Genomic DNA, 23,061 nt, shown 5'->3' with positions numbered 1-23,061 from the left:
GGACACATGCTACAACGTGGAAGAACCATGAAAACATTATGACAAGTGAAAGAAGCCAGTCGCAAAGGCCACATGGTGTACGATTCCGTTTATGTGAAACGTCCAAAACAGGCAAGTCCATAGAGACAGAAATCAGTGGTTGCCTAGGACTGGGGTGAAATGAGGAATGACCGCTAATAGGAGTTTCTTTTGGGGTGATGGAAAAGTTAAAAAATCATGGCAACAGCTGCATAATTCTGTGAATATACTAAAAACCATTGAGTTGTAGACTTCAAATGGCTGAATTCTACGGTATGTGAATTCTCTCTCAATAGAGCTATTACCCACAAAACAAAACACAAACAAACATGCCTGGTCCATTCCATTCCCTCTGTCCCATTGCTGGTTCTGCAAAATGACCTCGTCCCCTCAGCCTTCTTTCCTTGGCCTCCCTGGAGTGCTCGGGATTTAGAAGAAAGGGGCTGTGGAGAGGAGCTGCACCCACCTTCTGCCTGGTAGTACACCTCGCCGGCAAAGTGGGCGATGCCAAATCGGGCATCGTGGATGTTCTTGGGCTGCAGGAAGACCTTGTTGCTGGCATGGATGTTCTTCAGTTTTTGCAGCAAGGTGATGTCTGTCCCCTGGAAGAACGGACACCCTATGGGCTGAGGTCCCAGAGTCCAGCCACTGGGAGGTCAGTTGGCACACTCCCAGGTCTCAGGGGCTCCCTCAAGGGGGCAAAACGACTGAATGACTGAGGGCCTTTCTACAGACAGCAAACGGATGCCCAGGTGGCGGCAGCTTGTTGCGGTGAGCGAGGACAGAGGCGGGAGTAGAGACTGGGTCGGGCGATCCTCACTGCCAGCTTCCCGCTCTACCCTTCCCTACAACTGCCCAGGGACCAGAGCTTCTCCCTTCTGTAGATCACAGCTCTTCCTGACTACCTTTGAGAATCCATCTCCCCAAGGACAGGCAGAGTCCTCCAAAGTGAGAATGAAAGTGTTTCCTTGTCTTGAACCCTCTGCAGCCCTTGACCTACAAGGCTGAACAAGCCCCCTCTTGGGGTGTGTTCTTGAATCTAAATAATGCATTCTGGGGAGTGGGAGTGAGGGTAGAGTCAGGTGCCTCCCTGCAGGAGGCAGGCCTTGAAGGAGAGGAAGGCTGGAAGGCTGGGGCTTGTCTGCTAACTCCCGGCAGAGGTTCCAGCAGCCCTGGAGTTTCCCACGTGTGGGGTCTCCACCCGAGGGGCGGCGGGCCCAGGGGCGCACCTGTGGGAAGCGGCTCTCTTCGTCCAGGAGGGAGATGATGCTCAAGGGCTTGAGGGCCAGCAGGTCCAGCGTGGGCAGGTTGTCGTTGTAGCGGATGTAGTCCCAGGGGATGCACTCGGTGCGGTACTCTTCCTGCTCCATGGTGAACACGTGCTGCACGAAGAGCTGCTGCAGGTGCTCGTTAGCCAGGTTGATGCAGAGCTGCTCGAAGCTGTGGGGACAGGGCCACCCCGGGCGGGAAAGGGTTGGCTCGATCGCTGCTGCCGCCGGCCACTGGCACCCAGCTGCATATCCCCAAACACACGCGCACGCTGACACACAGCCTCCCTCTTCTTCTACCTCCGCCTCCATCACCTCCTCCACCCCACAGCAAACAGACTCAGAGAAATGAGGGGGCCCCTGCCTTTGTCTCCCTCCGGTCCCCTGCGGTCCTCTGCCAGGCCTGCCTATCCTGACACGGAGACAATCCCTGGGGGACCAAGTGTCCTGTAGCCACCCGAGCAGCCTTGGGCAGTGGCTTTGGTATTAAGATGAGCTTCTGGATGGGCTCCTTCGCATCAACCAGACACACTCCCTACCCCCACCCCAATCCTCCCAACCTGTTCTCCCTCCCGGGTTCCCCACCTTGGGAAATGGGTCCGCCACTTACCGCCCCTAGCTCAGGTCAGAAACCAGCCCGTCATGCCTGACACCCCTCTCTCCCTCCTCCCCGGTTCCAGTCAGTTGCCAATGTCTGGTCCACGCTTCCTCCAACACAGACCTGTCTGCTTCTTTTCACCGCCACTGCTGCTACCTTAATCCAGGCCACCCTTCTTCCTCCCCTGGAGCACAGCGACAGCGTCCTCATGGCTCTCCCTGCCTCACCCCCCCAGTCACCCTCCACAGCCACCAGAGGGAGCACATCTGATCCCGCTCTCCCCCTGCTTCGAATCCTCGTGGACCTGGGCGCCCACTGTTGTTGGGATCCAGACAGACAGTGACACAGTAGAAAGCCTGCCCGTCTCTGCCAGGGAGCGGCTGAGGGGCACCCTGGACTTCTCACAGTGCTGGGAAGGCACCTGGCCCCTCCTTACCTCTGAGTCTTCTTCACACGTGTGAGCCCCTCCCCTCCTTCCTCTGACCTGCTTGGTCTGCTCACCCTCTGGGTCTCAATTAGGCATTTCTTTTTCAGGATGGGTTGCCCATTTATGCAAAGCCGCATGGCACCCGGGACTCTTTGTTCAAGGTCTGTTAACCCAAGAGAGTTAACACACTGCCTGCAGAGTGTGGACTAAGAATGCTGCCTGTCATATCAGTAAACAAAGGGTGTCACAGCTACGAGCCCTGAGGGAACTCAGGATGGAGACAAGGAATGACCACCATCTAGCAGTCATCAGACTGCAGCCACCCACAACGATGCACCCGGAGGAGACTCAGGATGGGAAAGCACAGGATGCTGGCCCCAGAGAGCTGAGGTGCGTATCAAAGGAATGATTTCAATGAGCCCGGACTCTTGCATCTTCCCATACATAGAAAAGCACTAAATGCCTTAACTTGGGATGTCCGATTTTCTTTAATTAACGATAATCTTTTGATGTTCCAACTACCTGCCTTTTGTTGCAAAACTTTTATATGCCTTGGGACCCCCCTCACCTCCTCGGAGCAGTTTCCTCAGAGTTATTTGAGACGCTGTCTCCTGGGCTTCAAGTCCTAAGAATGTCCACTGAATAAAACATGACTCTCAACTTTGAGGTTGTGCACTTTTTTTCAGTCGACAAGAGTGCTCGGTGAACCCCGGTCGGGCCAGTGACTGGGTGCTGCGAGTGACATGGCCCTGCTCCTCCATGTGGTCCCCGGACTGCAGCCCTGTCGCAAACCCAGCTTGTGGCCCAGATCCCCTACAACCAACTACTCATCCACCTCCACAGGGTCCAAAAGTGTGCTTGCTCTGCTCAACGGCCCCTCTCAGGGCCAGAAACCAATGATCAGAATCACTTTTTAGTTTACTTAGAGTTTGCATCGCGTTGGACTGAGTTCTGCCAGCCCTACCCCATCCCACCTGCCTGCAGAGAGCTGGTCCTGGGAGGCTGTCACCCCCGTGTGCTTGCACTCGGAATGGCTTGTATCTTGACAATCCTGGTCAAGTTGTTAGGGAAACCACTGACCGAAACTGCCCGCCCTGGCCAGGCCCGATAGTAACCACTTGCATGAGTTATCTTAAACAGGAGGTCCTGGTAAGGAATGTGGAACTAACAAGCTACCACCAACCGGAAGAATTCGGGAAAGGTCAAAAGAGACAGGAGACGCCAGTCCATATGTCCTACCAACCTCCCAGAATCCTTCTCGCTGTAATCCACCTTGGCTGAGCGATGTGTGCGCCACCAGGAAGGACCCTGAGTCAGAGTGATTGGCCAGAGACAACCCGGAAACTAAGCCCAACACCATAAAACCTGAGACTGTGAGCCATGTGGCAGAGCAGCTCTCCTGGGTTCCCTTAGCCTCCTGCTCTCCACCCGGGCACCTCTTCCCAATAAAGTCTCTTTCTTTGTCAGCACATGTGTCTCCTTGGACAATTCATTTCCAAGTGTTAGACAAGGGCCCACTCTTGGGCCCTGGAAGCGGTCCCCCTTCCTGCAACAAAGGGACCTTCTCAGACTTCAGCTGGAGGTAGGGCCTCAGGCAGGGGCATGCCAAGGTCAGGACAGCCCCTTGGCTCCTCTAATAGTGCCCAGAGGCCTCCACTTGGAACTGAAACCAAGCAGGACCCCGAGGGACCCTCCTGGGTACAAAAGCCCCCCTGCGTCCCCCGTTTCTTGTTTGTAGAGAAAGGCTTTAGTCTCCTAGGCCACCCCTGAGTTCCAAAGAGCAGACTCAAGCAGTTACTAATTAGGGAAGTGAGGAAATGCAGTCAAGAAACAATAATGCAATGATAAAACAGAGTCCTAGTTCTTCCTCAAGGGGTACACACAACAATCTGATGCATCTCTTTGAGTTCTTCTACAGAAACTAAGACCCCTGCCCAGGTGGAGGATGGTGACTACACGCTGACCACAAGTATGTAGACCCCAGACTGGTTGGAACCAGAAGGTTGATGATTAAGCTACCTGAAACTTCACCCCATTACCTCACCACCAACCAATCAGAAGAAAGTCCACAAGCTGACCACGTACCCTGTGATCCTCACCCCTAAAGTTGCCTTTAAAAAACTTTCCCTGAAAGTCATCAAGGAGTTTGTGTTTTGAGCATGAGCTGCCCGTTCTCCTTGCCTGACCCTGCAATAAACGCTGTGTTTTCCTTCACTATAGCCCAGTGTCAGTAGATTGGCTTTGCTGCACACTGGGTGAGCAGACCTGAATTCAGTTCGGTAATAGGACCAACTCTAGGCTCCATCCAGCCCATCCCTTTAAATGAACCAGGCTCACCTGGGTAAGCTAGGTCACGCATGTAGGACGCTTCCTGCTTGCTTGTTCCCATTCCTCATTTCCTCGTCCTCCAGCCCCCGGATAATGCCCCAGAGCAACACCTGTCCTCATCTGGCCCCACTGCCTGGCTCCCCTCACCACCCCTCTCTACCCCCACCCCCAGCCTTCATCACAGTCTCAGCTGGGAATTACTTCTCTGAACTGCCTCCTGCCTCCAGATCTTCAGCCTCCAGACTGGGACACTGGATCAGAAGTGTCCTGCCTCACCTTACCCCTGCCAAACTGAAGAGTTGGCGATGGGCCACAAACCCCATTACCTAGTATGATATCCCACCTAGATGCAGTTGCATCAGTGTTATTGATTTCCATTTTCACCCTAACCACATGTGATGATTCACTCTAGTTCACGAGGAGAGTGGATGGCTCAAGAGGGGTGATGAATGCTGAGGTGCTTTTAGCCTGACTCTCAGGGATGCTTTTAGTTATGTGGCTTTTTCTAGACATGTTGTGGATGCCAGGGGATGCGCACGGACCACCTCACTGAGGAAAGCCATAGTCTTGCTGAGGGACTCACCCTGGTGTCTGTGAGCGGAGGTGAGAGGTCCTGCTCCTAGCCCAGAGGGGGAGGAGTGGCTACCCTCCAGCTGGCTCAGAGAAGAGCTAAGCTTATCTTCCATTTTCCAAAAGCAGGTGCACCCATCTCCATACCTATTTTTCTGGAAATTTTCAAAACCAAATATGTCCAGGAGGCCGATGGTCCTTCGCACGTTTTTGGGGTCCTGAGCAGGTGGGGTGAAAATTGCGGCGTTGATTTTCTTGAGAATCCACAGGAAGAGGTGCCCATAGATGCCCTGTGGAGACATGGGGTAGAGCCCACAGGCTGTGATGTACAAGAGGAAGTTCACCTGGAAAGGCTGCAGGCACACTGGATCTCATGGACCTACTCAAGGAGATCATCCCTACTTTAAGGTAAGAAACCACCCTGGAGAGACTAGGCAGCCCACAGTCACCAGGCAGGTGACCGGCAGAGTTGGGACTTGCCCAGCTATCTCTGCCCTTTCCTGCTGTCCACCCACAAGGCAAGGAGCCATGCTCAACAGATTGACATGCGGGCCCCTTTTCCCGCAGCTCTGCACCTTGACGAAGGCATCCCTCCGGTCTGCAGCCTGGGAGATGTTCAGGGGCCTGGTGACAAACTCCCCACGGATGATGATGGAGTGTTTGATCAGACAGTCTCGGAGTTCCTGGTCCTTCACCTGGAAGGCGGGTGGGGGCTGGCATCACAGCTGACTGAGCAGGGCCTGGCGCCAACATCTTGTCTCATGACCAAATACCCTATGCCCAAGGCCTGAGGGTAGGAGATGCCTGTGACTAGGGCCAGAGTCGGGATGCTGGGCAGGGCCCGGTCCAGGGTCAGTCTGAGCACTGGGGTATCAGTGTTGGGGAAGGATGCACAAGCTGGGTGGGCCCCGAGCATGCTGGCTGCTTGGTTGACCAGTCTTGTGCTGGTCTCCTGCGGCTGGGCCCACCATTGGATGGACCCTGGGAAACAGTGGGAAGGAAGGGCTCTGAGGCCCGGCCGTTGACATCTGGATACGCCCCAGCTGACGTCACTCCTGCCTGGAGGCTGAAGACCCAAGGGAGCAAGACGAGTCTGGATGGAGTCCCTCCCACCATGCGGGGAAGACTGAACCAGCAAAAATGGAAGGTTTCTGAGAACCCTGAACCACATGAAGAACATTAGGAGCAAAACGTGCCCACCTAATGTGATTGCTTCCCCCACCCCTTCTGATTCTAGTAATTTTCCACTGGACCTGCCAGCGGGGTGTGATGTGGAGGACATGACAATGCTCCATCGCTCATCCTCCAAGTCAACGCTCTATGTGGTCTCCTTAATAACCTGTAGGGTGAGTGGTCTGAGCACATTCCACCGGCCCAGAATAGCACAACTCATGGAGAAGCCCCGGGGACCAGGACACGGGGCAGGGACCTTCTGATGTAAGGACATCAGATTGTGTGAGTGGGGAGAGCCTGGGGTCTGGGTGGGGTGGAAAGTTGAGTAAAGGCCACAGAAGAGCAGGAGGGTCAGGGAAAAGGGAAGAAACACACGTTCAAGTCAAACTGATCATTTCCGGGACTTGGTTAATGGTTAGCTCCACGGCCCCACCCTGATTCCCACCCCCAGGGCCTGCAACGCTCCACCAGGGAGCTCAGGGGGTGAGCGGAGAGCCTGGGAGAGGGGTAGGAGGAAGGAACTAGAGCCTGGGAAGGGCTGTCAGCCCAGACCCCCGGGGCTCCTCACGAAAATGGAAGCTGGCGGACATAACAGCCCAGTCACCTCCAGTAACTTCATCACGGTGGGGAAGGCGGGCGTCTCCATCACATCAGAGGAGTCCAGGTTCTCGAAGACCGTAGCTGCAGAGAGAAGCAATGACCCTGAGAGGCAAATTGGCCTGAAGTGATGGGACAGAGGCCTCAGGAAGGCAGCCCCAGATGCACACTTAGAGACAACCGTCCCCAGGAGGGAAGCACTGCCTCTCCCAGTACCCCCTCTGAGAGCCGAGGCCTCCCTGGGGACCTATCAACACCTTAGCTGTAACTACTGTTAACAGGGTATGTCCCCCTCTGCTGAGATCGGGACCCTGATGCAAAGGGGAGTTTGAAGTTATTGGAGGGAGAAGGTGCTGGTGGGGCATGTGGGGTCTACTGAGGGAGAAAATCAGCCATCAGTCCCCTTCCATCCACTCTGCTGTCCATAGAAACCTAGGCGTGTTCATTCGTTTGGTCAAGCAAGCACGGAGCTGGGAGGAGGAGTGGTTGGAAGCCAGGCCCAGCTCTGTTGCAAGTCTCCTGACCCACCTCCTAGTTCAAGTCCCCCCGCTTTGGGTCCCTCCACCTTAGGGCTGCTGAGCTGGGAGGAGGAAGGAATGCTGTTTCTGTATTTTTTTTCTTTTTTAAACTTTAAAAAACTGTAAAATAAAGCATACAGATTTTTTTTTTTTTTTTTTTTTTTTTTTTTGCGGTACGCGGGCCTCTCACTGCTGTGGCCTCTCCCGTTGCGGAGCACAGGCTCCGGACGTGCAGGCTCAGCGGCCATGGCTCACGGGCCCAGCCGCTCCGCGGCATGTGGGATCTTCCCGGACCGGGGCACGAATCTGCGTCCCCTGCATCGGCAGGCGGACTTTTAACCACTGCGCCACCAGGGAAGCCCCAGATTTTTTAAAATGGATAAAATCCAAGGGCATGTTATAACGGATAATTATTAAGTCAACATTGTGTAACGACCACTGAAGCCAAAACCCAGAGCCTCGCTAACACCCGGAGCCTCCTACATCCTTTCCTGCTCAGATCAGTTCCTCCACAAGAGGCAGTATTCTCCTGACCTCCATGGAAACCAGTTCCCTATTTTCTCTTTATCTTTTTACTACCTACATATGAATCCCTAAACAGCATTTACTTTTACCTGTTTACCTGTGTGTCATCTAACTACCTGCATCCCTTTGTAGCATTTAATTTTACCTGTTTTTAAATTTTGTGTAAGTGTGATCTATAATTGTCTGTATTCTTTCACTTGGCTTCATTTCTTCAATATCACATTTGATTCTCTTCCATGACCTGAAGCCCCCTGCTCGTCAGCACCCACGTCTGGTTCATCACATGGTCACCTAGCTACAACTTGCCTGGAGTAGATTTCCTCATATCCTGTGAGACAGTGGTTCAAGTTCATGTTTTCTATATGAATACCCAATCGCTCGAGAACAGTGTTTTGAAAAGTCCATCTTTTCCTCACTGCTCTATGAATTGGTGTCTTTCATTAGATCTAAAGCCAGCCATAATCTCTTCAAATGTTGTGTATGCCCCATCCTTCTCTTTTCCTTTAGAACTCGAATCAAATGTATACTACATCTTCTCACTGTATCTTCTAGGTCTTCTACTCTCTCTTTTATATTTTCCATCTTTTTATCTCTCCATGCTGTACACAGAGTTTCTTCTGACATTTCCTCCTTTTTCACATTATAAAACTGGCCGTTAGGGACTTCCCTGGTGGTGCAGTGGTTAAGAATCCACCTGCCACTGCAGGGGACACAGGTTCGAGCCCTGGCCTGGGAAGATCCCACATGCTGTGGAGCAACTAAGCCCGTGCGCCACAACTACTGAGCCCACGTGCCACAACTACTGAAGCCTGCGTGCCTAGAGCCTGTGCTCTGCAACAAGAGAAGCCACCGCAGTGAGAAGCCCGCGCACCACAATGAAGACCCAATGCAGCCAAAAATGAATAAATAAATAATTTAAAAAATATATATTAAAAAAAATCTGGCCGTTAAACTCATCCATTGAGTTCATTTTGGTTTTTTTGGTTTTTTTTTTTTTTTTACTTTAGAATTTCTATGTGGTTCCTTTTAAAATCTGTAATGTCACTTTTTTATAGTTTCCAGTTCCCTGTCTAAATTTTCAAGCTTGGTTTTTTTCTTTTCTTGCACAAAGCAAGCATAGCTGCTTCGTGGTCTGTGCTCAGTAATTACACTCTCTGAAATCTACGTGGCTCTGTTTCTATTGTCTATCATGTCTGCTGATTCTGGCTCATGGTATCTCATTTCCTTGTTCTTGTTTATTTTTGGTGGCACACTGGATGTTGTGTTTGAAACTGTTTAAAGGAATAATTTGGGATCTAGGTTGATGCTATTTTCTTTCACAGAGGCTTGTCAGCAACTCTGTCACTCAGGCGCTTGGAGGCACTAACAAGCCAGGACACCTTAATCCGCAGACCAACTGGACGCCTACAAACTGGTCTGTAAGTTCACGCAGGGCTTTGCTTGCTCTGGTTCACCCTTTGGGTTCCCAGCCAAAAGTGGGGGGTGATTGATCAGAGTCTTCACCTTTGGAGGGCCCTAAGCTTTGGCATCTTCCCCCTAACCCCACAAGGCCTCCAAAATCATAGCTAAAATTTTCAATGTACTTTTCCAAGATGCCGTGACTTTGGTGGGTCCTTTGGGTGAGGACCCGCAGGGATTTTTTTCCTCCTCTGTCCCAGTCTCCCCATTCTTCCTCCCCAGGGGGTATACTCTGGGTGGAAACAGCATTACCCACGAACTCCACATTCCCCAGGTGGAGAATGGCGGCCAGCAGCTTGCTGAGGTCCCAGTTCTCGGAGTCGGAGAACATGAGGATCTTCATGGCTGAGCGGACGTGGGCATAGTCCTTGGCGTCATTGAGCCCCTCACAGGAGGTACAGTTCCCCTGCAAGATCGGGCCCATCAGGTTTCTGAGGCCACCCCACACCCTACCTCCTCCACTGTAGGGCCAGCAAGGCAGGGGTGCATCAGGGATTCAGCCAAAGGGCCCTGGTAAGTGATCCTGCACTGGCTCTGGGTGGATCCCAAGGGGCCACCTGGAGGCCCAAGCTCAAAAAACACGCAGAAGGGCTTCCCTGGTGGCGCAGTGGTTAGGAATCCACCTGCCAATGCAGGGGGACATGGGTTCGCGCCCTGGTCGGGGAAGATCCCACGTGCCGCAGAGCAGCTAAGCCCGGGTGCCACAACTACTGAGCCTGCGTGCCACAACTACTGAAGCCCGCGCGCCTAGAGCCCGTGCTCTGCAACAAGAGAAGCCACCACAATGAGAAGCCCGCGCACCACCATGAAGAGTAGCCCCCGCTCGCCACAACTAGAGAAAGCCCGCACACAGCAACAAAGACCCAAATCAGCCCAAAATAAATAAATACATAAATATTTAAAAAAAAGAAAATACACAGAGGCGGAACGGTGGTGACACAGACGCAGCGTGCTATGGTAGCCTGACAGTTGTGTGGCCACGGCCAAGTCATTAGGCTTCTCTGAGCCTCTATTTGTCAGCCATCCGGGGTAACGCCTGCCTCACCCTCTGGTGGTGGTGGGGGCGGGAACATCACGGTTCGGTCTTTTAACAAGGCTCACTGCGTACCAGCCCCTGGGCTCTTTGTTGGGAATTCAGAAATGGAGAGACCAGGCCCTGCCCTGGGTGCTGTTGCACCCAGGAGGGGAGGCACAAAGAGAATGGCGGGTCATAGGCTGTTACAGGCGCTGAGACCAAAGGGGGCTGGGCCGGCCTCCTGGGAGCCGGGGAAAGGCTTCCTGGAGGAGGCATCTGAGCGGTCCCTCAGGCTGAGCTGCACAGCAGCACAGGGGAGAAACGGCCAGAGCTGGGCAGTGAGGTGGGAGGCACGGGTGGAAACTGCAAGGAGCCTGGCGTCGCCGTTGAGGGGGAGAGGTTGGTGGATGGTGGGATCTGGAGGGACTTGGAAACCTTGCCGAGGAGACACAAGGAGCCCCTGAAGAGCTGTAATGAGAGACGTGGTCTGTCAGACTTGCTCTGTGGGAGGTCTCGGGCTGGACGATAGATTGGGGTCAAGTCTGGAGAGAGGGGGGCACCCAGGAGGAAGCTAGCACCATGGTCTAGGCAAGAGATGATGAAGGCCTCCAGGCAGAGACCCAGGAGAGAGGGCTTAGGCAGGACACAGGGTCAAGATGTGGGTTTCATTCATTCCTTCAGCAGCAAGGTGAGCCTGATGGCCGCCTGTGCTACACTGTTCGTGCATGGGGACGCAGCGAGCAGGGCCCCTGCTCTCCTGGAGCTCAAGTTCTAGGGCCACCTACGAGGACGGTGAGTGGAATGAAATGAGGGTTTCAGAGCCTTCTGTCCATAAGGACCAAAGAAAGTTGAGGCTTGTGGGGTGGGACCATGGGTTCAGTAGGAAACAAGGAAGCACACGGACAAGGGTAAGCCTCTGATGGCCGTAAAGTGGCTGCCAAACACAGGAAGGCTGGAGTGGAGAATGGAAAAGGGGAGTCCTCAGTCCCTGCCCAGGGGCCCGACCACAGTTTGGGCTTTTATGAGGCTGTAAACCAAGCGTTGAGCAGGAGCCGGCCCTTCTTCCGTCTTCCTCATTGTTATTGAGAGGCGGGGTGGGGAGGGGAAGGGAAGGGAGAGGCGGGGAGGGGAGAGGAGAGGCAGGGAGAGGAGGGAAGGGGCAGGGAGAGGAGGGAAGGGGCAGGACGGGGAGGGGGGAGGGGAAGGGAGCGGCAGGGAGGGGAGAGGCGGGGAGGGGAGAGGAGGGAAGGGGCAGGAAGGGGAGGGGGGAGGGGAAGGGAGAGGCGGGGAAGGGAGAGGAGAGGCAGGGAGAGGAGGGAAGGGGCAGGAAGGGGAGGGGGAGGGGAAGGGAGAGGCGGGGAGGGGAGAGGAGGGGCAGGGAGAGGAGGGAAGGGGTAGGAAGGGGAGGGGCAGGAAGGGGAGGGGGAAGGGGAAGGGAGAGGCAGGGAGGGGAGAGGAGAGGCAGGGAGGGGAGCGAAGAGGCGGGAAGGGGAGGGGGGAGGGGAAGGGAGAGGCGGGGAGGGGAGAGGCGGGGAGGGGAGAGGAGGGTCAGGGAGAGGAGGGAAGGGGTAGGAAGGGGAGGGGCAGGGAGGGGCAGGAAGGGGAGGGGGAAAGGGAAGGGAGAGGCAGGGAGGGGAGAGGAGGGGCAGGGAGAGGAGGGAAAGGGTAGGAGGGAAGGGGTAGGAGGGAAGGGGTAGGAAGGGGAGGGGGAAGGGGAAGGGAGAGGCGGGGAGGGGAGAGGAGGGGAGGGGAGAGGAGGGGAGGGGTAGGAAGGGGAGGGGAGAAGGGGAAGGGAGAGGCGGGGAGGGGAGAGGAGGGGCAGGGAGAGGAGGGGCAGGGAGAGGAGGGAAGGGGTAGGAAGGGGAGGGGGGAAGGGGCAGGGAGAGGCGGGGCAGGGCGGGGGCAGGGTGGGAAGGGGAGGGGGGAGGAGGGAAGGCGCAGGGCGGGCCTCACCATAGTCAGGTAGTGGTACTCGGAGGGCGCGCCCAGGCACAGCAGGTCCTTCTCCTCTGCGCTCATGCCCATGAGCATGCAGTAGAAGATGTGGTAGTTCCGCTCCTCCGGGGCCTAGTGGGGAGGGAGTTCCAGGGAGCTTGTAAGCATCTCGCCTGAGGCTACGGGGCCTCAGGACTGTCTCCTGCCCCCACACCTGTCCCAGCTTCCTTCTTCCTCAGCGGGTAGCGCTCCGGCATTGACCTGAGGGATGGCCATGCCTGGTCGCTGTCCTCCTCCAAGGCCAGCTCATCCTGACTGTTCTGCGCGGAAAGGCCACCTTGCCTTGGAACTCGTCACTCCCCGGGGCTTCCCTGCATCCTGACCGCTCCTTGCAGCCCGGAGTCACAGATGAGGCAGTGAGTCCAGATTCAGACCCGGGCCCTCTGACTCAGAACCCCGGACTCTTGACAGTCTACGGTGAAGCCTTCCTATTCACCTTGTGACCCCCAGGACCTGGCATCCACAGGTTTACCTAGCTGGGCCTCTGCAATTTTAAACATCATTATTATTATTATTATTATTATTTTTGCGGTACGCGTTCCTCTCACTGCTGTGGCCTCTCCCGTTGCGGAGCACAGGCTCCGGACGCGCAGGCTCAGCGGCCGTGGCTCACGGGCCCAGCCGCTCCGCGGCATGTCAGATCTTCCCGGACCGGGGCACGAACCCGTGTCCCCTGCATCGGCAGGCGGACTCTCAACCACTGTGCCACCAGGGAAGCCCTAAACATTATTTTTAAACTTTATTTCACATCCCCGTTGTGAAAATCAAACAATTCCAAGTAGAGAGCGTTAAAGGGTGAGTTTCTTTCTGCCCCAACTTGCCACTCCGCAAATGACCTCCTCAGAACAGTTTGATGGTCTGTGTTCCTTTGCAGACATCACTAATGTGTTTACTTAGAGTATATCTATAAAAAGTTTATTTTTTAGGCAAGCACATACTTATTGTTCTTCAGCTTCCTCTTTTTTTCATCTAAACGGGTCTCTTAGCCGTCTGTCTACACTGACACAGACACACCCCCTCAGCCTTTTAGCTGACCCAGCCTTCCACAGTATAGATATGCCAAGATTTTTTAATCTTCTCATGGACAGGACTTGTCTCTGATCTGCTCTAGAAGTCTCCTGTCCATTCTGGGGTACCTCTTTGAGGAACAAATTCTCTGAATTCACCAACCACCGTGCGAAGAATTACAGGCTTCTGGAAAGGGCAAACTTTGGAGTCGGAGAGACTACCTTCTACTAGTTCTGTGACCCTGGGTAAGTGACTTAACTTACCTGGACTCAGTTTCTTCATCTCTACAATGGGGAGAAAGAGACCCATCTCTCATGGTTGTTGTCTAATGAGATAATGCAGGGGAAACACCTGGTGGGGGGTCACTAAAGGTGAGCTTCCTTCTTCAGCTTGCCCAGGTGTCTGTCTGTCCTAACACACAGCGCCAGTCCCTTTGGTGGCATATCCCCAATCTGAAACATCGTGTGTGTGTGGTACATGTGCACTCGTGCACACACGTGTTAGGGGTTATACCATCATATGAGAGAGCACCTTACCCCCAACAAAGCCGTGTTAACTCAGCCGATGTGGCTGCCACACTTTGGGTTCCTTGTTACCCAGGACTGTCTCCTTGACTTGTGGGGCGCAGTGCGAAATGAAAGCATGGGGCTTCTTGCTAAAGAGTTATTAAGAATTTCAAGATGGCAACGACAGAGCATCAAACCGAGACCGGGCCCCTGCGAGTACAAGGCCCTGTGTTGACGACACAGACCACGTGCCACCTCATTTCCTGCAGGTGGTCTTTTGGACAGTGTCATCTAGGTCCTCCTGCCAGGGGCCCCGGCACACCTGATGATACATCCACCCCCAGATGGGGACTGGCCTGGCCTCAGAATTAATTCTAGTAGAGGTGAAGAGTAGTAAGCACCAAAGGATGAGGCCAACTATACAGATGGAAAATTCGAAAGAGAAAATCCCTGAATAAATCATTTCCTGGAATATTGGGGAAGGACCATCATTATCCAATTCTAAGGGTCCTTGGCCCATCTCGGACCAGGGTTCAATGACAGCAAGCTAAGGCCTATGGGAGTCTGGGGCGGAGGAAAGGAGGGGTGAGAGTGATGGAAGGGACCCCTCTTGGAAGCCTCCCCAATCCCCTGATTCCCATCCTGGGGTGGGAGGAGGTTCCCCCAGGACCAGTGCAGCAGGCAGAGGCCTTACCTGCCGGCAGACCCGGGATTTCTCCAGGAGAAATTGCTCGATGCACGCCCCCTCAATCACCCCACTGGAGTTGAAGTAGATGTCGATGTACTTCCCAAAGCGGCTTGAGTTGTCATTTCGGATCGTCTTGGCATTTCCGAAGGCTGAGGGCCGACGGATGATGCCCATGACGGGAGCAGAGAAGAGAAAATTTACTTTTACTGGGATCCTCTGGGAAGGCTTCTCAGAGGAGGTGGCCAAGCCCAGACTCGAAGGATGGGTAGGATTACACTGGGCAGTGGCGGCAGCCAAGGGTTCGCTAAGAGGAAGGCAAAGTGCAGCTAAAGGTTCGGAGGTCAGAAAGCATGGGGTGTGCTTCCAGGGAGGGAAATTCGGCTGGACCCTAGGATACAGGAGGAAAGCAGTGGAACCGTTAGCAGGCGGAGCCAAGTAGCGCAGAGCCTTGAATGCCAAGCTAAGAAGTTTGGCATTAGTCCCACAGGTGACGGGGGAAGGGGGAAACCTTCTGAGGGAGTGTGGAGGCTGATTTACATTTTAGAAAGATTGCTCAGGCTGTAGGGTGGAGGCTGGGTTAGAGAGGGCAAGCTCGCAGAGAGAGTGGCAAGAGCTGGCACGGGTCAGAGCGCAGATAAGGAGCTTAGACCAGGTGGCATTTGGGCTGCAGCACGATCCAAAGTGCATTCCACAGAGCTTCCATTTCTGCAGGGTTTTATGATGTGACTGCATTAAGGGAGATCCTTTGCACACACATCCTCTCCTGCACACATAATTGAAAAGAATAGAGGATCTGTCTACTCTTATCAGTAGAATGCCTTTGGGATCCTTCCATGTATCAATAATCCATTCCCAGCATTTCGCAAATTGATTTCATCTTGGAGCCCTTTGTATTTTATTTTTTAGTTTTTGGCTGCATTGCGCGACATGTGGGATCTTAGTTCCCTGACCAGGGATCGAACCCGCTTCCCCTGCAGGACGAGCGCAGAGTCCTAACCACTGGACAGCCAGGGAAGTCCCCTGGAGCCCTTTTGAAATCCTGAGAAGTCGCTAAAAGAGGATGGCTTATCCTGCCCTTCCCCACAGGCACCCCCTGGCAGGAAGGTGCCTGCCCACAGGTCCTGGAAAGGAGGCTGGTCCCGTGGGTGACTGCATACCTTCCAGGATGGGGTTGGCCTCCAGGACCTGCTGCTCAATCCACGAACGCTGGCTGCTGATGGTGGCCAGGAACTGCAGAATGAGCTTGGTGGTCTCTGTTTTCCCTGCTCCAGACTCGCCACTGCAAAGAGGGCATGCAGGAACGTCAGTCAGTAGAACAACTAGTTTTCAACATCTGTCAGCTCTCCTGCAGACCCATCACATGCCCGCTTTCTGGGCCGGTCTGAACAAGGATGCTCTCTCCCTGTGCAGAAATCCCACTGCGTTCTGCCTGACGTCCCCTGCCTACTCTGTGTTAGTTTATTAGTGTGTTCATCTTTCCTGCTCGACTATGCAGGTATGGTTGTATGTGGTTCATTCCAGGGTCCCTGGCACAGTGTTCAGTAACTCCATGAATGAATAAGACCAGGTGATGCAATGCCCTGATAATAACGTTCTCTCTGTGAGCGGTGAGCTCATGCTGGCCGGAGGGGGAACTGCATGAGCCTTTCGGGAAAGCAGTCTGGCATAGGTATCAAAACGCTTCAAAATTATTCCGCCATCAGTCTAAGGAAAGACTCCTAAAATCAGAAAAAGCCTTCTCCACAAAGCTTCCTGCTCATTGAAGTGTTATTTATTTATCATTGCGATTACATGGGAAGCAACAAAAATGGGGGAAATTAGTTACAGTCCATCCAGTCAGAGAACATTGTGCAGACACTTAATCCAGGTCTGCACAGAGCCTGCAGTCACACGAGCAACGCTTACTAGTTAAGTGAAGTGGTAAATGTAGGCAGTATTCAGTCAAATTTTAACCAAGTGGGTAGAGGAAGCTTTTTCTTCCAAAAATGTCTGGCAATATTTTTGCTGAGAATATTTTTCTGAAATTTTCTAAAATTTTCATAGTGAATATATATTAATTTCATAATGGTAAAATATGAAAGCCAGTTTTTTTCATATTTTAGGGCAGTGCAGTGGTCAAGAGAGTGCTAGAGAAGGACCTTGAGGACCCTGAGCTTGCCTCCTGCCATGAGCCCCCCAAAATTACAACTGTTTATTTGTTTAAAAGATTTATTCATTATTTATTTATTTATTTTATTTTTGGCTGTGTTGGGTCTTAGCTGCGGCACGCGGGATCTTCATTGAGGCATGTGGGAGCTTTCTTTGTGGCTCACGGGCTTCTCTCTAGTTGTGGTGGGCAGATTTTCTCTCTCTAGTTGTGGTGCTTGAGCTCCAGGGCGCGTGGGCTCTGTAGTGTGTGGCATACAGCCTCTCTAGTTGAGGCGTGTGAACTCAGTAGTTGTGGTGTGCAGGCTTAGTTGCTCCGCGGCACGTGGGATCTTAGTTCCCTGACCAGGGATCGAACCCACGTCCCCTGCATTGTAAGGTGGATTCTTTACCACTGGACCACCAGGGAAGTCCCCCCAAATTACAACTATTTACAGAGAAATTATTGATGACAAAAACTGGACGACTAGAGGAAAAGAAATTCTTTAACTAAATACATAAAGAAGGAATCACAGCACAGGGAACTGGACTCAATATTCTGTGATAACCTACATGAGAAAAGAATCTGAAAAAGAATGTATATATGTGTATGTATAACTAAATCACTTTGCTGTACACCTGAAACTAACACAACATTGTAAATCAACTCTAATAAAATTAAAAAGACAAAAACCCCAAAACGGCAACAACAACAAAACAAAGCAAACAAAAATATTTGCTTAATTGTCTTGGGACTAAATGTTAAATGGCATTATGTTTAAAGAATAAAATACATTTAGTTCACAGTTAAATTATATCAACTCAAAAACAAAAAAACAACTAAACCAACAACAACAAAGAAGGAACCACAATGAGATGGTAGGAGGGGCAGAGATGCAGTACAGTCAAGACCCATACCCCCGGGTAGGTGACCCACGAGTGGAAGAATAATTACAATTATAGAGGTTCTCCCCAAGGAGAGAGGGGTCTGAGCCCCGCACTGGGCTCCTGAACCAGGAAGACAAACCCTCACAATGTTTGCCTTTGAAGGCCCATGGGACCTACTTTAAGAAGAGCCAGAGAGCTGTGGGGGATAGAGACTCCACTCCTGAAGGGCGCACACAAAACCTCACACTGCTTGCCTGGGGCAGAAGTAGTGATTTGAAAGGAGGCTGGGTCAGACCTGGTGATCTCGGAGAGTGTCCTGAAGGCAAGGGGTAACTGCAGCTCCCCCTGGGGACACGGACACTGGTGGCAGCCGTTTGGGGAGCTTGTTGAGCAAGTGGACACTGGGGCTGGGGGGTGCCACTGTGGAATCCTCCCTCTAGCTCTTTAGTGCCAAGACGTCAGCAACCTGTTGCTGCCAGTGCTGGGACATCTCAGGCCAAGCAACTGCTAGGTGGGGACACAGCCCCACCCACCAGCAGGAGGCTGCCTTAAGACCCCCCAGACAGCTGCCCTAGGACCTGGCTCTGTCCACCAGAGGACCTGGAACCCAGCCTCACCCACCAGTGAGCCGGCACTAACCTCAGGACCCCTGGGACCAGCCCACACCCACCAACAGGCCAACACCAACCTTGGAAATCCCCGGGCCCTGCCTACCAGCAGGTTGACACCAACTCTGAGACACCTTGGGAACCCAGTTCTGTCCACAGTGAGCCAGCAATAGCCCCAGGACACCCTGAGATCCAGCCCCCCTCACCAACAGGCCGAAGCCAGGTTTGGGACATCCCAGACCCTGCAGCTAGCCATGGCGGGAACTGGCCCCACCCATCAGCTAGATACACTAGAAGGAACAGGAGTAGATCAGATGATACAGAGACATGGATCAGGAAGCTGGAAGACAGAGTAGTGGAAATCACTGATGCTCAACAGGAAAAAGAATGAAAAGAAATGAGGGCAGTTTAATCTGGGACAACATCAAGCATATTAACGTTCACATTACAAGGGTCCCAGAAGGGGAAGAGAAAAAGGGGCAGAAAACATATTTGAAGGCATGGTAGCTCAAAATTTCCCTAATCTGGGAAAGGAAACACACATCCAGGTCCAAGAAGCACTGAGAGACCCAAGCAGGATCAACCAGTGAGGGCCACACCAAGACACATTGTCATTAAAATGATAATGGGATGAGAAGATATTAAAAGCAGCAAGGGAAAAGCAACAAGTAACATACAAGGGAACTCCCATACGGCTGTCAGCTGACTTTCCAGCAGAAACTCTGCAGGCCAGAGGGGGTGGCACAGTATATTTGAAGTGAGGAAAGGGAAGACATACAACCAAGAATACTCTACCCAGCAAGGCTCTCATTCAGATCTGACGGAGAGATAAAAAGCTTTACAGACAAGCAAAAGCTGAAGGAATTCTGCACCACCAAACCAGCTTTACAAAAAATGTTAAAGGGAGTTCTCTAAGCAAAAAAGAAAAGGCCACTACTAGACACATAAAAATTATGACAGGAAGAAAGCTCATGGTTAAAGGTAAATATACAGTAAAGGTAGTAAGTCAACCACATACAAAGCTAGTAGGAGGGTTAAAAGACAAGAGGAGTTAAATCCACAATAAGTAGTCAAGGGATATACAAAACAAAAGGATATAAAATATGATGTGGAAAATAGTAAATGGGCGGGGGTAGTAAAAATGCAGTGTTATTAAAATATGTTTTAGCTTATGAGATCAGCAACTTAAAATAATCATGTATATATGTATGATTATGTATTATATATCATGTATACGTATGATTATATACATGATTATATGTATGATATATGACATACATATCTACATAGCAATATATAAACCTCACAGAAACCACAAACCAAAAATCTATAATAGAGACACACAGAGAAAAATAAAGGAATCCAAACATAACGCTAAAGATAGTCCTCAAATCACAAGGGAAGAGAACAAAAGAAGAAGAAAGGAACAGAAAGAACTACAAAACAACCTGAAGACAATTAGCAAAATGACAATAAGGACATACCTATTAACAATTACTTTAAATGTAAAGGGACTAAATGATATATATACGATGGAATATTACTCAGCCATAAAAAAGAATGAAATCTTGCCATTTGCTACAACATGAATGGACCTAGAGGGTATTATGCTAAGTGAAATAAGTCAGAGAAAGACAAATACTGTATGATTTCCGGTGGAATCTAAAAAACACAACAAATGAACAAACAGAACAAAACATCAACAAAGTTATAGATACAGAGGACAAGCAGGTGGTTGCCTGAGGGTCAGGGGTGGGGGGAGGAAAGACATAGGTGAGAGAGATTAAGACTTCCAGTCACAAAATCAATGAGTCACGGATATGAAATGCAACTCCTGACCAGTTTTGTTTCCCTTCCTGTACTGTTCTGAAGCAAACCTCAGACAAATACGGTTTCCTCTGAAAATGTTAATTTTTTTAAAAAGTTTTCATCCAATTGTCCCTGATCACTATGCCAGGGGAGCCAGTCAGGAGGACACCCCTGCATGTAGAGATCACTCCGAAGGAAGAGGGCTCAGGTGCCTCTCTCGCGCCCCGGGGAGGCAGTTGGACTCAAGCGATGCTCACGCAAACAGCCACCCGGGTGCTGTGTGCTTTTCTACAGGCGCTGCTGTCCTGGCGGTGAGGCTTCCTGGCAAGACATCGCTCTGTCTTCTTTTCCCAGAGCCCTGGGTTTAAATTCCCTGTTTAACAGCTGTGCGTCTCTAGAAAAGAATGTCAACCGGTGGGAGGTTTCCCCAGCAGTAAAACAGGAATAGGAGTATCTACTACAGAGAGTTGCTGACAGCGTGAAACATGATAACCTAAGCTGTAGGACTTCGTTCCAGTCTCTGTTCCAAGGTCCCCTCCTCAGAGAGGCCAGCCTGATCTGCCCTTTTACCTAAAGCAGCGGCCCCATCACTCTCTTTCTCCTCTTTCCCTGCAGTATTTTCCTTCAAAGTTCTTATTACCCGCTGAAACAATTTGCTTGTTTATTGCCTGTCTCCTCTTCTAGAATGTAAGGTCCACAAGGCAGGGATTTTAGTCCCTTTCCTTTGCTGCTGTCTCCTCATGTTAGGACAGGACAGGAGACAGAATTGGAGCACAAAAGAACCTCGAATGAATGAATGAATGAGTGAATGAATGGGTGAATGGATGGATGAGTGGATGAATGAACAAATGCATGAGTGACTGAGTGAATGGATGACTCTACTAGAGAACTAATCAAGGTGTCCTGGAGCCAAATTCCCTCTCCCCGCTTTCTTTCCCGCTCTGCCTCCCTTCCATGGGTATCAGGAGGGCAGAGGCAGAGAAGCCAGGCCAGGCCCGAGTCTCTGAAGCAGCAGCATCACCTGGACTGGAGAGGGACACATCCCTTCTGGGCCCAAGTACCTGAGATCTGTCCTCCCTGAGACTTGCCCTGAGGTTTTTTTGTTTTTAAGATTTTTTGATGTGAACCATTTTTAAAGTCCTTATTGAACTTTCTACAATATTGCTTCTGTGTAATGTTTTGTTTTTTTGGCCCTGAGGCATGTGGGATCTTAGCTTCCAAACCAGGGATCGAACCCATGTCCCCTGCATTGGAAGGCGAAGTCCTAACCGCTGGACTGCCAGGGAAGTCTCCCTGAGGTTGTTTTTGAGGGGCCTCACCTGTTGGATCCTTGCACCCCAAGTGCCTATCTTGGGTCCCATTTGTAAACTAACCCATCCCCACCCTTCCTTCCTTGTCTCAGGAAATATTCACGGAAGGCTGGGGCGGTCCAGGCCCTGATGATACAGTGGAAGAGCAGGTTCTGACGGAAGGCAGCCTCAGAAGGACTTTGTGGCCGTGAAGGGGGGTGTTTGCAGTTGAACGGGAGCCCCTAAGTCACACACTACTTTGGAGAGGTTTTGGGAGAGGAGATGCGCCCTCCTTTATGAGATGCTCAGAGGCAGTGTCTGGCCCACCTGCCCGCCCAGGACCTCACCTGATAATGCAGCACTGGTCCATCTTGTGCTGCTTCATGTTGAAGTAGCAGTTGTTTGCGATGGCAAAGATGTGCGGTGGCAGCTCGCCCACATGGCGCTTGTAGTACAGCTGCACCTGCTCCACGGTGTAGAGGGGCAGCGCCTGGTACGGGTTCACGGCCACAAGGATGGAGCCTGTGTACGTCTGGGGAAGGGAGAAGGTGGTTAGTGACCCCTACTCTGAGGATCAGCGCTGCCTGGCCCTGATCTTGGCCTTGGATGCCACCCCCCGAGGGCCACCAGGGCTGGCTGACTGTGGCGGGGAGGCGGGGTCTGATTCTGGACCAAGAGACGAGACCCTCAGCAGCTCAGATCCTTCACCAGGAAAGAGAGCTCCCAGGCAGGCGTGCATTCACAAGGACATTAAATGAGGTGGTCGTGCTTAATGTTTGGCGCTCTGTCTGGTATTCAGAAGAGGCTTGATAAAAATGGACTGAATGGGGCTTCCCTGGTGGCACAGTGGTTGAGAGTCCGCCTGCCGATGCAGGGGACACGGGTTCGTGCCCCGGTCCGGGAAGATCCCACATGCCGCGGAGCGGCTGCGCCCGTGAGCCATGGCCGCTGAGCCTGCGCGTCCGGAGCCTGTGCTCCGCAACGGGAGAGGCCACAACAGTGAGAGGCCTGCGTACCGCAAAAAAAAAGCAGTGGTTAAGAATCTGCCTGCCAATGCAGGGGACACGGGTTCGATCCCTGGTCTGGGAAGATCCCACATGCCACGGAGCAAGTAAGCCCGTGTACCACAACTACTGAGCCCAGCGTGCTGCAACTCCTGAAGCCCGTGCGCCTAGAGCCCGTGCTCTGCAACAAGAGAAGCCACCGCAATGAGAAGCCTGCGCACCGCAATGAAGAGTAGCCCCGGCTCGCTGCAGGTAGAGAAAGCCCACGTGCAGCACCGAAGACCCAGCGCAGCCAAAAAAAAAAAAAAAATGGAGTGAATGTATGAAGCAAGTCTTCACCTGCCTTTCACAGGGGCCTCCGTGAGGCTGGGCCACCACAGTAGCCCTCCTGGACCCCTCCTGGACCCTCCCACTCATCTGGAGCCTCCACTGGGCCTGCCTGCCCCTCTGGGTTGGGACGGGGACGGCCACCTCAACAGTCATGTTTTCATGACTTGTCATGAAGTCGTGTCTTCGTTTTCATTTTAGGAAGGGAGAGGATAATCTCTCTGGCTCAGGACTATGACAACCACCAGATAGAAGAATGCAAGCATAAGCTCTTTGGAAAAGATAAGCTGCCGTTCAACTTGGATAATCGCTGGTTTGGG

At 52.3% G+C, this 23,061-nt stretch overlaps 1 protein-coding gene across 3 annotated transcripts in view; it reads right to left on the bottom strand.

Moving 5' to 3' along the window:
• Positions 1-23,061, bottom strand: part of MYO7B (myosin VIIB) — a 77,791-nt gene that overhangs the window by 46,860 nt on the left and 7,870 nt on the right. For all 3 annotated transcript variants that reach the window (XM_060151542.1, XM_060151543.1, XM_060151544.1), the window contains exons 4-13: positions 21,758-21,942; positions 15,850-15,971; positions 14,699-14,841; positions 12,449-12,562; positions 9,733-9,886; positions 6,987-7,063; positions 5,785-5,904; positions 5,357-5,499; positions 1,248-1,458; positions 485-620 (exon numbers count right to left, since the gene is read on the bottom strand). In XM_060151542.1, coding sequence (XP_060007525.1) covers positions 485-620; positions 1,248-1,458; positions 5,357-5,499; positions 5,785-5,904; positions 6,987-7,063; positions 9,733-9,886; positions 12,449-12,562; positions 14,699-14,841; positions 15,850-15,971; positions 21,758-21,942 — 1,405 coding nt within the window. The remainder of the gene's footprint in view (positions 1-484; positions 621-1,247; positions 1,459-5,356; positions 5,500-5,784; positions 5,905-6,986; positions 7,064-9,732; positions 9,887-12,448; positions 12,563-14,698; positions 14,842-15,849; positions 15,972-21,757; positions 21,943-23,061) is intronic.

The sequence above is a fragment of the Lagenorhynchus albirostris genome, chromosome 6, assembly GCF_949774975.1.
Source record: "Lagenorhynchus albirostris chromosome 6, mLagAlb1.1, whole genome shotgun sequence".
Classification (NCBI taxonomy): Eukaryota; Metazoa; Chordata; class Mammalia; order Artiodactyla; family Delphinidae; genus Lagenorhynchus; species Lagenorhynchus albirostris.
The sequence above is the reverse complement of the archived record's forward strand: the minus strand, read 5'-3'. Positions and strand labels throughout refer to the sequence as shown.